The sequence below is a fragment of the Ammodytes marinus genome (genome assembly GCF_949987685.1).
Source record: "Ammodytes marinus genome assembly, chromosome: 18".
In the NCBI taxonomy this organism is placed as follows: domain Eukaryota; kingdom Metazoa; phylum Chordata; class Actinopteri; order Uranoscopiformes; family Ammodytidae; genus Ammodytes; species Ammodytes marinus.
In genome coordinates, this window is record NC_137222.1 from 3,273,821 (window position 1) to 3,287,857 (window position 14,037).

The following is a 14,037-nucleotide window of genomic DNA, read 5'->3' on the forward strand; positions in this document are numbered from 1 at the left end:
TATCAATGCGAGTAGGTTAATGAGAGTTTATAATACATTTTCTTAACTAAAAGTAGGCTAACTTAAAATCGCAGTATTCCCAATATATCCTTCCAACTTTTGCCAGTATGGCCTGACGTAAATAAAATTTTAAGTAGCATTTAAAAAAGGTATTAAAGAAGTCATATATAATTTTGTACCTTGAACAAAAAACAACTCCAAACAATGAAAAACTTGAGGATAAACGTATTTATTTCACTCTTAGAAGAATTGTGTCTCTGTCCGTCACACAGTACATTTGCAGGTTGATTCCACAGCATTAGTATGAACAAATTATTTACAAAAATGTACTTAACTGATTACATTCAATTACATTTTTCTCAACAGCTTTTGCTTCTAACTTCCAACTAAAACCTTTAATAGAAATGTCTGTTGTGGGTCTTTAAGAGTCCGCCTTGCGTTTCTCCACTCAGCCGATCGGCCGAATATCATCTGGCATCACACACGCCCACAATACATCGCTATTAAGCGTCAAAACAAACAAGTCAAGATATTGATAAAATAGCTATAAATCTATCATTGATAAGGGACGAAGAGAAAAACTATTTGTGCTGCTATGTGACTATAGTTGACGGGACAAAATTTGGTACAGGTTCCAAATATTTTTGAATAAAAATAATTGTCTGTGAAATTAAGAATATAATGACACATTTAATCCAAATTATGAATGCTTAAAAATCGCTTAATTGTTTAGCTTGTGGCAACTTTTAAACTGCAAAGTCCAGAGTTAAGTTTTGACAGTTTCTTAATTCAAAAAAAAATATTTTGAAATGTATAAGGATGAGCAAATAAAACATCTTATAAAGAATTTGAAGAACACTGTTACTTAAAAAAAAAAATAATAATCTACTTAAATTGAACGTAGATCGTAGGACTTAATTCTGGACTTTACAGCTCATGAATTTGTATTAGCAGTATTTTTCAACAGAACATGATACACCAATCTTGTCCGAATACAATAACATAATAATTTGAGTACTTTAACAGCCAGGCAACCTGCCAGAAAGCTCAATCAAAAGCTTATATCGAAATCAAATTAAAATTAATCTTCAATTCTCCATAACACTAGCCCTTTGTAAAGTATACTCTGCTAGACCTCTGTGAAAAAACAATTAAAATGTCGCCTGTTACGTTCTTTAAGTCCGTAAATATATCGTAGAATTAAAATTTGAAAGTATTAGTAATAAGGGGTACTATCATAGACATAAATTCTTTATTATGTCTATGGTTCTCTAGCCACGAGGCACTTCGCTAGTGATTTTACTAGTAGCTTACAGCTTACAGCAAATTTCATCCCATCTGATGATTCTGATACAATATATTCTCTAAGGCATTTGGGCTCGACTCTTTCACATAAAAGCTATTATTTTTTTATTTCCGACCATCAGATGTGAAATGTAAGTGACGCCATTTTACAATTTGAAACATTCAAAAATTCAAAATATGTGCTATCATCATAATGACACTACGACCATTTTTCTTTCTTTACAATAACAAGCAAAATAATGTACATTTTACTTTATTTTGTACATTAAAATACACAACAAACAGAGTCACCTCCCCAAAATCGTCCCTCCGTCGACACCAATGCGGTGTTTTCATAAGGGGGACGGGGAGAGGTTAGAAATGTTAAGTCTTACATCATAGGGGTCATGAGTACAGATGACAACATGACAACCCTCTGGACTTTAACACAAAGAATCTACCGCTGTTGTTTGTTTACTAGCAAAAAGTTAGCAGCTTTAAAAGAAAGCTTTTCCAAAAAATACTAATTATGAAAAAAATTATTAAAATCAAAAGTTAACACAAAATAGGTAGATAGCTAGAAATGGCAAGAATAAAATATCTCAGTCTTTCTTTTAGCGATAATTTTTTTTACAAAGCTCTTATTGAACATACGTACATGTATATATTAATATATCTGTAAGAAAAAGAGGGACAGTTGGCTGCTATGATAAGCTTGTTTACTGCAATAATTTCCATAGGGAGGGAGGGTAGGACTAGGCCCGCTATTGGATTGCATTCATATCCATTGAGAAATCAAAAAATAACTTAATTATGACCGTTTTTAAGTCTTATTGAGACACTTAAAATAGATCTTTAGAATAACAATTTAGTATTTTATCAATTGAATTACAATGAACAATTGGTTTACAAACATATTCTAGTCTCACTTTTGGACCAATGTGCCTAAAAAATATATTTTTTTAAATGTATGATCATAGAATTATTTCATGTTAAGAAATTTAGATTTTTATGAAGCTAACCGCAAGCTTTTCAAATGTAAACAAATCCCCCTCCTCTGAAACTGCATAGTGCACCTTTAAAACATACACAGGCCAAGAGTAAGAGTTGTCAATAATAGATATTTGAATGCAGCCACTAGAAGAACCCACTATGACCCCCCCCCTCCCCTATTGGAACTAACATGCAGCTAAGAATTGTGAAGGAGCAAAATCACTCTAACTAGTCTCTCGTCATGGCAACAAAGCCACAGTCAGTCTGAGTGTTGAGAGCCGGGACCTCAAAGCCAAACGTGCAGCTCAGTCCTCAAGTCTAAACTCTGGGAGAATTGAGAGAGAAAAATAAATAGTATTTAGAATCAAAAACCTTTTATTTAGTGTACAACAAAATTCAGCAGCAATCCTCAAGGTGTTCTACTGTATATAAATATGAACAGTGTATACTTAACTAATAAAGATAATGCATTTTTTGTAAGCACTGCAAATCATTTTTACAGTAATCATAAACAAATAAAACAAATAAAGGCCTGACATATTTCACGTTGTGTAATGAATGTAGAATATATGAAAGTTCATTTAAGTGGATAAAAAAAGTTTGTGTACATGTATAATAAGACAAAGTACTAAAGATTGAGAGGTAAGTCTAGTTAAGTTAACCCCTTTGTGTGTTACCTTGGTTGCTCAGAACAGGATGGGTTTTCCAGCAGTCTTCTCCTGGACGTAGGAGGTGAAGCGCTTGAGGAACTTTGGGTATTCCCTCTTGGCCACGGCCCGGAGCACAGAGGCAGGAGCCCAGCCTCCAGGGTTCACTACACACAAACATATACAGCATGTTTAGATGAGACCAAGCCAAGGTAGGCAAGTGTGCCGATAATGCATTACAACAGGCTTTTTATTTTTAGTTTCTTAGGCATTTAACTTAAAGCATGGAATTGGAGTTTTCACACACACACACACACACACACACACACACACACACACACACACACACAATCAACTGTCAGAAAATTATCACACTTTTAGTCAATACATTTATAAAATCCAAGCCCATAATCAGAAACAAACATTAGAATTTTTTTTTTGTAAATGATAGACTTTCAATAATTATTTTATTTTTTCACAAAGTAGAAACTTAAGTCAATTCTGTCCAAGACTTTTCAAGACCTACAAATACCTTGATCACTAACAAAGCTAACAAGAGAACATATGGACCCTCACCATTGGCGACGTAGGTGATTTTACAGGTGAGATTGTCTCTGCTGATCTCTTTGTCTCCCTCTGGTGGACTGACCAGCGTCTGGCAGATCATCCCAATGTTGATCTTGGCTCGAACACATCGGCTGGTTAACTGTGAGGAGACAGGGGGAGAAGTTAGGGAAAAGCAGCACGCAAACATATTAACAAAAACACCCCCCCCCACACACACACACTAAGACCCAAAACTGTTAAGTTAAAACTGTACAAAACCTTAGAGAAGAAGTAAATAACTTAAATGTAAAAATGTAATTGAATTAAACTGTGAAAAAAGGGATTGAAAACTGTCTGTAGGTGTAAAAATATGAACAAAAAATGTGCAACTAAAAAAGTAGAAATAAATAATATATTTTTTAAACTTGCAAAAAAAAAAAAAAAAAATAGGTTAAAAATGAATGAAGACATTTAATCAAAAACTGAGTAAAACATTGAATAAAAACCTTAAAAAAATATATATAAGAAAAAAATTATCAAAATTAAACTACCCTAAAAAAATTATTATCTCAATGTCTGACCTGTGCGTCGTCATGATCCACAGAGAAGTTGCAGACCAGCCAAGTGTCGGGGTCGTTCTCGTTGTTCGCCAGAATCTTTCTCATGGACGACAAGTACAGGACGTCCCGCTGAGTCGCAGGCCACACACGCTGAAACACAGATGAGATTCTATTATATCAGATACAACACAAGAGGTTAATGTTCATATGTACTTATACTTGTAGGTGATTTTTATTATCTGTTAGCTTGTTTCCCTTTTTATTTTTATTTAATTTTTTTATTTAATACAATTTCGTATATATTTTTTTGTTGACTCTTTTCTATAATAGAAAAAAAGTTAATTCTACTGATTTAGTTTTTTCTGCTCTCACCTTGTGCAGTTGATAAACAATCGCTGCGTTTTCCGACAGTGTCTCCACAACATTGAAGGAGTCGATGGTAGCTATAAAAAGACAGAGAACATATTAGTATTACAATCTAGTTATCTTAAAGGTAGGGGGCGCCCTTAGCTCAGTTGGTAGGGCGTCCCCCCCATGGGCCTCGGCCAGCAGCAGACCCGGGTTCGATTCCAGCCCGCGGTCGTTCTCTTCATGTCACTCCCCTCTCTGCCCCATTTCAACTCTGTATCTACACTATCAATAAAGCATAAAAATATCTTTAAAAAAAAATATTATCTTAAAGGTGGAGTCAGTGATTCTGGAGAACACTTGTCGTCAAAATCCCATTTTGTCAAAATCAGTGAATATCTCCTCACGATCTGCTACCTGTCTGTACTGTGTGTGCACTGAAAAAACCTAGGCTCTGTATACTGTCATGTTGCTAGCTTTGATGGATTGCTTTGTTTACATACCAGTTTACAGAACCTAGGCTGTGTATTAACAGTATTGGAACGGGTAGCGAATCTTAAAGGAGATATTGACTGATTTCGACAAAAAGTGATTTTGACAACAAGCGTTCTCCAGAATCACTGACTTCCCCTTTAATTCATTTAAATAATTAAAAATTCTCTTAAAGATTTGAATAGATTTTTAAGAGACGTACTCTCCCAGTCGTTGCGGTAGGCCGTGTCCCAGAAGTAGTGGCAGACCTCGCGTCCCGTCACTCCCTTCACTGAGTGAGTCGCCTTCAGAGGGTCCAACACTATCCCGTTCTCCTCCACCTCTCTCCTGTACACCTACACACACACACATGACACACACACACACACACACACACATGACACACACACACACATTAGTCAAGTCATTTTATGTTAACATTTAGCTGGCTTTGATAAAGGTTTGAAAAAATATATAGTAGTATCTTGATAAATAAATAGATAAATTCTTCTCTATTTTATCTTATTTCTACCATAAATAACAAGTCTACGTTCATTTTACTTCTATTTTAAAAGTGAAGCACTCTATGCATGTCATTGTCTCATTGTAAGGCATTTTGAGCTGTTTATATTTTCTACTATGTGCTTTACAGTTACATAAATCTTGTGATGCCTGTGACATGCTCCTGAGTCTGTGTATTGTCTTCATGTAAATGTTGGTCTGAGGACGGTTAAAATGGAATTGCCCTCTGGGATAAAAAAAAAAGTTGTTTGAACTTAAAACGTAACAATTATATTTCCTCTCCCTACCTTCATCTCTCCCTCCTCCACCACCAGCTGCCAGTTTGCGTCTCCACCGACGTCCTGCAGCGAGTAGGTCATGTGATTCTGAACCATCTCCTCCACCTATCAGAGAAGAGCACGGACAGACAGAGGGAAAGAGATTCATTATGTCATAACATGTTGAAAAAAAATATATATTTTTTTTCAGATATTGTATTTTTATTTTGTTTTTTTATCTAACCTTTGTTTCAAAAGTAAAAGTTGTGCAAAGTTGCCAACTAATAATTGTTTGTTCAGAAAGTTTCTCGGACAGGTCATGCACAAATATTCTGTCTGTCTGTCTGTCTGTCTGTCTGTCTGTCTGTCTGTCTGTCTGTCTGTCTGTCTGTCTGTCTATCTATCTATCTATCTATCTATCTATCTATCTATCTATCTATCTATCTATCTATCTATCTATCTATCTATCTATCTATCCATCCATCCATCCATCCATCCATCCATCCATCCATCCATCCATCCATCCATCCATCCATCCATCCATCCATCCATCCATCCATCCATCCATCCATCCATCCATCCATCCATCCATCCATCCATCCATCCATCCATCCATCCATCCATCCATCCATCCATCCATCCATCCATCCATCCATCCATCCATCCATCCATCCATCTAAGGTGTAAACAGAAATGGAGTGTGATGGGGTGGTTGCCTGGTTAGGTATTTACCTCTGCGCTGAATCTGTGGACATCGTGGGGAGGGGCACTGACTATCCGGGGAGGGGATGAGGGAGTATTAGGCTACAGGGAGGAATGGAGAGAATGGACAACAAAAAAAGAGAGAGAAGAAGAGAGAGACAAAGTTACATGAAAGGAATGGTCAAAATAAACAGGTATGAAATCAGAAAAATAAGGAATTTGAATAAATGGATGGAGTGATGAAAGTGTGTGTGTGTGTGTGTGTGTGTGTGTGTGTGTGTGTGTGTGTGTGTGTGTGTGTGTGTGTGTGTGTGTGTGTGTGTGTATGTGTGTATCTGTGTGTGTCTGTGTTCTGTGTGTGTGTGTGTGTGTGTGTGTGTATCTGTGTGTGTCTGTGTTCTGTGTGTGTGTGTGTGTGTGTGTGTGTGTGTGTGTGTGTGTGTGTATCTGTGTGTGTCTGTGTTCTGTGTGTGTGTGTGTGTGTGTGTGTGTGTGTGTGTGTGTGTGTGTGTGTGTGTGTTTTTACCTTCTCAGAGAATCTGTGTGTTCCACCGTTAGAGTAAACGTCTCCCGGGGGGACGGGGCTGGATCTCTGGTTCCTCGTCTTCTCTGTCTGAGACTGGAGACACAAAATAAACAAACTCAAACTTTAAATCAAAATCATATTATACTTTTATCACAACTTTTTAAATGCCGTCTCTCTTTCACTCGCTTCCTTAAAAATGTGCAGACCACCGGCACACGCTAGCAAAGATCTACAGTATAGGGCAGCAGGCACTGATGTCCTAAAAACACTACTGTTTTTGTCCAAAAGGGGGCACTAGAATCAACACAAACTAAAAAAGTTCCTTGTAGCGACTTTAAGTACAAAACGTGTCTGGTCTTGTTCTTACCTGTTCTTCTATTTTGTCCTGTCTGTCGAGAGCCGCTTCAACCGCATCGAAAAACTCATCCTCGTTAATGAGACTGTTGGGACCCTCCTACCAATGGAAAGGGACAAGCAACGTCACTTCAAAAGCCCTTACCCATCCCAAAATATCCCAATGCATTATGGGTGAATTTTACTAGTACTTTACCTCATAATCTGGGCCTCCGAAATGAGACTTTTTCTTGCACTCGTTAAGCGCTGATTTATAGCCATCCTCTATCCTTCTCCTCTTCTCCATCTCCTACAAACACACACACACGCACGCGCGCGCACACACACACACACACACACACACACACACACACACACACACACACACACACACACACACACACACACACACACACACACACACACACACACACACACACACACACACACACACACACACACACACACACACACACTCTCAAAATCATTAAAAAGTAATGGATGCTGACTTTGCATCAAATTCTAACAACTACTACAACTCTCTTGCATCTACTTTTTATTGCAAACTGTAAATAACATTAAGACATATAATCACACTTGTACAACAAATAGAACATATATAAACCAGGTTTTCCGCAGTGCAAATTGCAGTGATTGTAATTGTTATGCACCTAAGATCTGGACTGGGTGGGTATCTTTCATATTGTTTAGGATTTGAATAATTACAGCTATGTTGTGTTTGCGTATGGTTGGTCCAATGTGTCTAAATGATACATGGTTTAACAGAAAATAAATAAAAATTGCTTAAAGGTGCTACTAGGAACTTTTTTAAATATTTCTGAAACAGTCTCATTTTTCCTCTGATGATCATACATTACATGAAACAGCAAACGAGACCATCAGTGCAAAGAATGCTATTTTTATATACTTTATCTTAATGCCTTTGTCATGGGGTATACGCTCACCCAGGAACTACAGCTGGAGTAGTAAAAAACACTACCACGTTCGTCCAAAGGGGGCGCAAGAATGAACACAAACTGAAAGTTCCTCGGAGCACCTTTTAACAAAAATAAAAAAATGTCCGTACCTTGTCGAGTCTCTTCTGCCAGCTGTCTTCTCTCTTCACCATAAGGTCGATGCAGTGGGACAGCGTTGCCAGGATACCGGCGGTGGTGGCTTTAAACGTGATGGCTTCTCCCTTGAAGTCTATTCCATTGATTCCCTTGGGACTCAGAGCCTGGAACACTGCAGAGGAGAGGAGGAGCACAAGAAATAACTTAGATTGCATTTTTTACTGTTTTACTGCTCGCTCCACAATCACTCGGCAACCAAGGTACTCCTGAATCTAGCAATATTTATGTGAAAATGCAAAGCCAATAGTTAGGTTGTTTCTGAAGTCCCCAGTGGGTGTTAATGCTGTTTTTAAATCGGCCAGGACTCTCTTGAAAAAGGACATTTTAAATGTAATGGGAATATTCTTGGTTAGTGAAAAACATATCCAAATTCTAACCTTTACTGTTGCTCTTTTAAGCAAAGATTATAGAAAAATACTTTGAAAGTAAGTTTTTTAGGCCTGTACGAAATAATTCTGCTCTACTCACATTTCTCTTTGCTGCCATTGTTTCCGTGCAGAAACTCTCCATCTGTGCGAGTGTTGGGGAAATCGTCGACATCATCCTCCACAACTGAAAAAAAAATACAAAAATGAAGTTTCAAAAACACCAAACAGGTAAAATAACACTCAAGCTCTTTCCTTATAGGCCCCTAGTTAAAGCCCTTAAGGGTTTGGAGACTAGGGTATCTAAGTGCCTTGTTTGCCCATTCACAACTTCAGCACAGAATACCATCAGAATGACAGGGCTGTGCTGAGCTGGACAACATGACAATGGTCTGGTTTCATCTTTAGAATGAACAGAGGATGAGGGAGGGAGACACGGAGAGAGAGAGAGAGAGAGAGAGAGAGAGAGAGTGAGGGAGGGAGAGATTGTCTATAGTTTTATATATCATATGTACATTTGTTCTCATCAGAATATTAGATGTACATTTGTTGTGATTATTCTCTTTTGTTATTATTTGTAATACCTGCTAATGCTTTGGCAATACTGTTGTTTAGCACAATAGTCGTGCCAATAATGCATATTGAATCGAACTGAATTGAGAGGAAGAGAGATAGAGAGGGAAAGGGAGAGAGAGAAAGAGAGAGAGAGAGGCAGAGAGAGAGAGGGGGAGATAGACAGAGAGGGAGAGAGAGAGAGAGAGGGAGAGGTGAGGAGAACAATAGCAGGGCTTCATTCACTGCAGTCATCCAGTGCAGTCGGCAAATGTTCAGCGAGCCAAGATGGGCAGAGGGGTGAGGGGGTTCGTAGAATAGAATAACTGCTCTCTGACTCACAACGCACACACAACACATTCCATACAAGATCCAGCAGCAAACATTTCTATCCCTAAACTCCCAAATATTTTTATAGCCTTTACACAGAATTTGTGAGAATGAGTTCATTTTAGACATGGCCATGTTTTTAGACAACACATATCATATTTTGTTTAAAATTCTCATTTTTGGGTCCCAGAAATCACTTTTTTAACTTTGATTGAACGTTTTTCGGAGGTAATTGGCATTGAAGCTTCGAAGCCCACAACATTGGATTCGGGAAAACCTAGTTTTGTCACAATTAAATTATCTTCCCTTTCTTTCCAAAATCCATGAAAATTTTAAAATCCCTACAGACTAACAAAATAATTGGTTAATAGGAGTGTGTGTGTGTGTGTGTGTGTGTGTGTGTGCATGTGTGTGTATCTATATGTGTGTGTGTGTGTGTGTGTGTGTTACCAGGCCATTGCTTAAATAAGACATTGTTTCTTAGCAATTTTTGCCTGTTTAAATAAAGGTTGATGATGATGATGACGTGTGTCTATATGTGTGTGTGTGTGTGTGTGTGTGTGTGTGTGTCTATATGTGTGTGTGTGTGTGTGTGTGCGCGTGCATGTGTGTGTGTGTCTATGTGTGTGTGTGTGTGTGTGTGTGTCTTACTCTTGTCCCGCTGCAGTGCGTCTTTACACACGGCGTCGGAGCAGCTGTCAAAGTATTTCTGCAGCGTGTCGACCTGACGGCATAGAATGTCTCTGAATGTCTCCATCTCCGCCAGCTTCTCCTTCAGGCTGTGACCCTTCTGAACGGGACATATATAGAATTAATAATGCAAAAATATTGTTTAGGAATTGTTTAAATACAGTGGATAGGATTTTTGTTTGTATTTCAATGGATAACAATGCAAAAAACATCCCAGAATTTTTTCAATTTACTCTTTTTAAAAAAAATTTTTATTAATAATGTATTTTTTTTTTTTTAATGTTAGGATTTTTGTTTATATTTGACATGGACGACTGCAAACTATCCCACATGTTTTACTATTATTTAATTAAATTAAATTTTATTTCACCTTTTTTTATATTGGCAAGTATAATTTTTAACATCTATTTTAATGTGAATTGAATAATGGAACTTTAGGCTATATGACAAATTTTTTCCTTGACTATTTTTTTTACTATTACTACTAAGAAAAAGTTCTTAAAATGTAAAATTGGCAATGAGATACACAGACAGCGATCAACTAGTAAAACATGATGTATTAAGTATTAACATGAATCCCTCAAGTGTGTAAATACAGTGAAGCCAAAGTAAATATTTAAAGCTCACCTTGAAGGAGGAAGTGGAGGTGGCAGAGTATCCGCTAGTGGCCGACGTGAGTGACAACATGGATCCATGTCTCCGCAGACTGGACTCAGAGCCGTATCCAGAATCAGCCTAAAGGAAAACAGAAGAGAGAAACCCAGTTAGCGATGAAGTCACTATGTAGCCTTACTTTAAAAAATGCATTATGATCATCAATTTAAAAGTAGGGTTTAATTAATGCAATAGTCAATGCATTAGAAAAAGAGCTAGAATTTTAAAAACAGGTAGGATTCAGCAGTGACTTATTAAACCTGCAGTGTGTAGAATTTTGGGTTTTATTTCCTAGCAGATTTTGTAGAAAGTAATTATAATATCCATAAGTACATTTAATTTAGTGCATAATAGCTGAATTTTTTTATTTTATTATTTGCATATCTGCATATTTTGGACCAAGGCCTAGTGCCGCCATCTTGAAAGTGTCATAGTTGGAATGTCATCAGATGCATTGTTTAAAAAAAAATTTAAAGGCCACTGTAGCTTCTGTTATTATTCGAAAGGGTTGGGGTTACCCAGGGAGTGTTGCATTCTAGAACTTTCTAGAACTTACTTACACACTGCACCTTTAAGCACACAGTGACACAACACAAACGCCCAACTACTAAACTAAAGGACTAAAGAAATACAGGAGAGAAAATCAGTTAGCGAGGAAGACACAAGGTAGGGTCAGTGTATGTTTTGGTAATTCGATTTCTTTCCCTTTAGAAAAAGGATTATTAAAAAACAAGAAATTAGTGAGAGGTTTTTTGATTTTTGTTTTAAAGTACAAATGTGTAAATTGATATACAAGGTGTTTGTCTTTATCAGGGTCAAAAAGGGACCAAATAAACGTAAGAAAAAAAGAGTTGACTTTCAGTTTTCATTTCTACAAACAAAAATAATATCACCCCAAAAATAAAAATGGCGACTTTTTTTTTTAAAGGAAAATTGAATGACCAAAAGATACACAGACCAAGTAGCCTAACTTAATAAAATGCATTAAGACCATACATTTAATCAAATTATTTAATACAATATACAACACATTAGAGAAAGAGCTAGACTATATAGAAGCTGGCACGATAAAGCAGTGACTTGAGAACACACAGTGACACAACACAAAAGCTCAACTACTACAAATACTTTTAAAAGATAGGGAAGTAATCTTTGCTGTATTTTTTGAACCGGATAAGTATTCTTATCTCTATCTGACATCTTAATTTTTTGTTACACAATCTAACCGTCACTCCACATCACGCAAGTATTTATTATGCAACTGTCATGTTACTGTGAGTTGTGTGTCCCATCTAATCTGGTGCTTTTACACATTACATCAATGTTTAATAAAAAAATCCCTTCCCCCTTTTAGGTGATGCATATAGTAGTGGTACAAGTAGCTGTAAATTATAGATTAGATTTTTCTTCCCCCATTCCATTTGATGTTACATCCAAATATGCACACCATTAGAAAATGTGCAAGACAGCTTTCATAATAGTATTCTTAATGTTGTAATGAAAGAATTTGACAGCAAGCAATGACCTCAGCAGCAGCACCACCACCATGGCAACAGTGACCATAGCAACCACAACTGAAAACATCACGTGACTTCCTCTAAAAAAAAAACCTAACCAGTTCCCTCTTTTCCTATTACATTACATAACAATACACACGGCCCTCAACACACACACACAGGGGCAAACACACACACACACAGACACACACACACGGGCCAGCCAAGGGACTGCGGATAGGAAAATGTTCTTGGGCACACACAAATACTGGCACGAAAAGCAGTGTTTTCCCTTTAAGAAACACTTCCCATTTCCTACCACAAGGGGGCGAGAAATGCACACACACGTGACTGGCATTTATGTGTGAGAGCCTGGCTGCCTGGCTGCGGGGTAACTCTCGGTCAAAGACACACAGTATAACTCCGCCTCCGTTCACATGGATTTCAGTCAGAGCGCGGCTTGCCCTTTAGCCAACATAATGCTGCGTCTGCTGCTATACACCACTGGCTCAATCGGCCCCGTATAGATAGATAGCAGCACTATCTCACTGTTTGCATGAGCGCCGCCCGCTCAATCTGTCCAGCAGGAAATACATCCATGCAAGGGAAGAGGGAAGCAAGGGGGGGGGGGGGGGGGGGGGGTTGTTGCAGCTATAACATTTGATTAAATAAAAAAAATAAAATGTATATGTTTTTTTTTATGTGATTAAAACCCTGGTCAGTGCACACACACAGAGACAGAGACAGACACAGAGACACACACGCACAGTACAGACAGACAGACAGACAGACAGACAGACAGACAGACACACACAGACACACACACACACACACACACACACACACACACACACACACACACACACACACACACACACACACACACACACACACACACACACACACACACACACACACACACACACACACACACACACACACACACACACACACACACACACACACACACACACTTTTTGCTTTGGATGACGGAATAGATAAAGCCTGGGACTGATAATGGAAAAGGTGCTGACTTCTCACAGATCAAAATCAATTCTTCTAGTGGCGAGAGAAAAAGATAAAATTGGCTCAAAGGTAACATTGCATTACTGGAATGTATGATCTGTAATATGGCCGCCACTGCACCTTTAAAATACAGCCGGCTAAGCTTTTTGCTGTACGTTAGTTACTTTTACTGTAGTTATTAGATGTGTTGCACCTATGCTTTTCGATTACATTTGAAAATACTAAATAAAACAGTAGTGTTTTTGTGTCAGGTGATGAAAGCCCTAGTGCACACTCACACACACACAGAAACACGCTCACACACAGAAGCACGCACACACACACACACACACACACACACACACACACACACACACACACACACACACACACACACACACACACACACACACACACTTCTTACTTTGGACAAGAGGAGACATAACGGCTGGTGTTGCTAAAATAGTCATGAAAAGGGAGACAAATACTTCTCTAAAAGCCAGTTTTTTTGCCATAAAAGGTTAACTTATATTACCGTAATGTATGTAATAAAGCCATCACTGCACATTTAAATTACGACCTTAAGGGCTTTCTTTGATAGAGAGTGAGATAGTATCCTAGGG

The 14,037-nt window shown here is 37.8% G+C and overlaps 1 protein-coding gene across 4 annotated transcripts in view; it reads right to left on the minus strand.

Annotated features, from left to right (window-relative positions):
• Positions 1 to 223: 223 nt before the first annotated feature.
• LOC307265245 (ceramide transfer protein-like) overlaps positions 224 to 14,037 on the minus strand; it is a 35,182-nt gene continuing 21,368 nt past the window's right edge. For 2 of the 4 annotated variants that reach the window (XM_080046897.1, XM_080046895.1), the window contains 15 exons: positions 10,887 to 10,994; positions 10,221 to 10,356; positions 8,791 to 8,874; positions 8,277 to 8,434; positions 7,407 to 7,499; positions 7,224 to 7,310; positions 6,857 to 6,949; positions 6,361 to 6,432; positions 5,659 to 5,754; positions 5,073 to 5,205; positions 4,403 to 4,473; positions 4,052 to 4,180; positions 3,501 to 3,630; positions 2,955 to 3,091; positions 224 to 2,602 (listed from right to left, as the gene is read on the minus strand). In XM_080046897.1, coding sequence (XP_079903023.1) covers positions 2,964 to 3,091; positions 3,501 to 3,630; positions 4,052 to 4,180; positions 4,403 to 4,473; positions 5,073 to 5,205; positions 5,659 to 5,754; positions 6,361 to 6,432; positions 6,857 to 6,949; positions 7,224 to 7,310; positions 7,407 to 7,499; positions 8,277 to 8,434; positions 8,791 to 8,874; positions 10,221 to 10,356; positions 10,887 to 10,994 — 1,518 coding nt within the window. In that variant the 3' untranslated portion in view covers positions 224 to 2,602; positions 2,955 to 2,963. Of the gene's footprint in view, positions 2,603 to 2,954; positions 3,092 to 3,500; positions 3,631 to 4,051; positions 4,181 to 4,402; positions 4,474 to 5,072; positions 5,206 to 5,658; positions 5,755 to 6,360; positions 6,433 to 6,856; positions 6,950 to 7,223; positions 7,311 to 7,406; positions 7,500 to 8,276; positions 8,435 to 8,790; positions 8,875 to 10,220; positions 10,360 to 10,886; positions 10,995 to 14,037 lie in introns of all 4 variants that reach the window. The other 2 variants (XM_080046896.1, XM_080046894.1) reach the window with 1 other exon arrangement.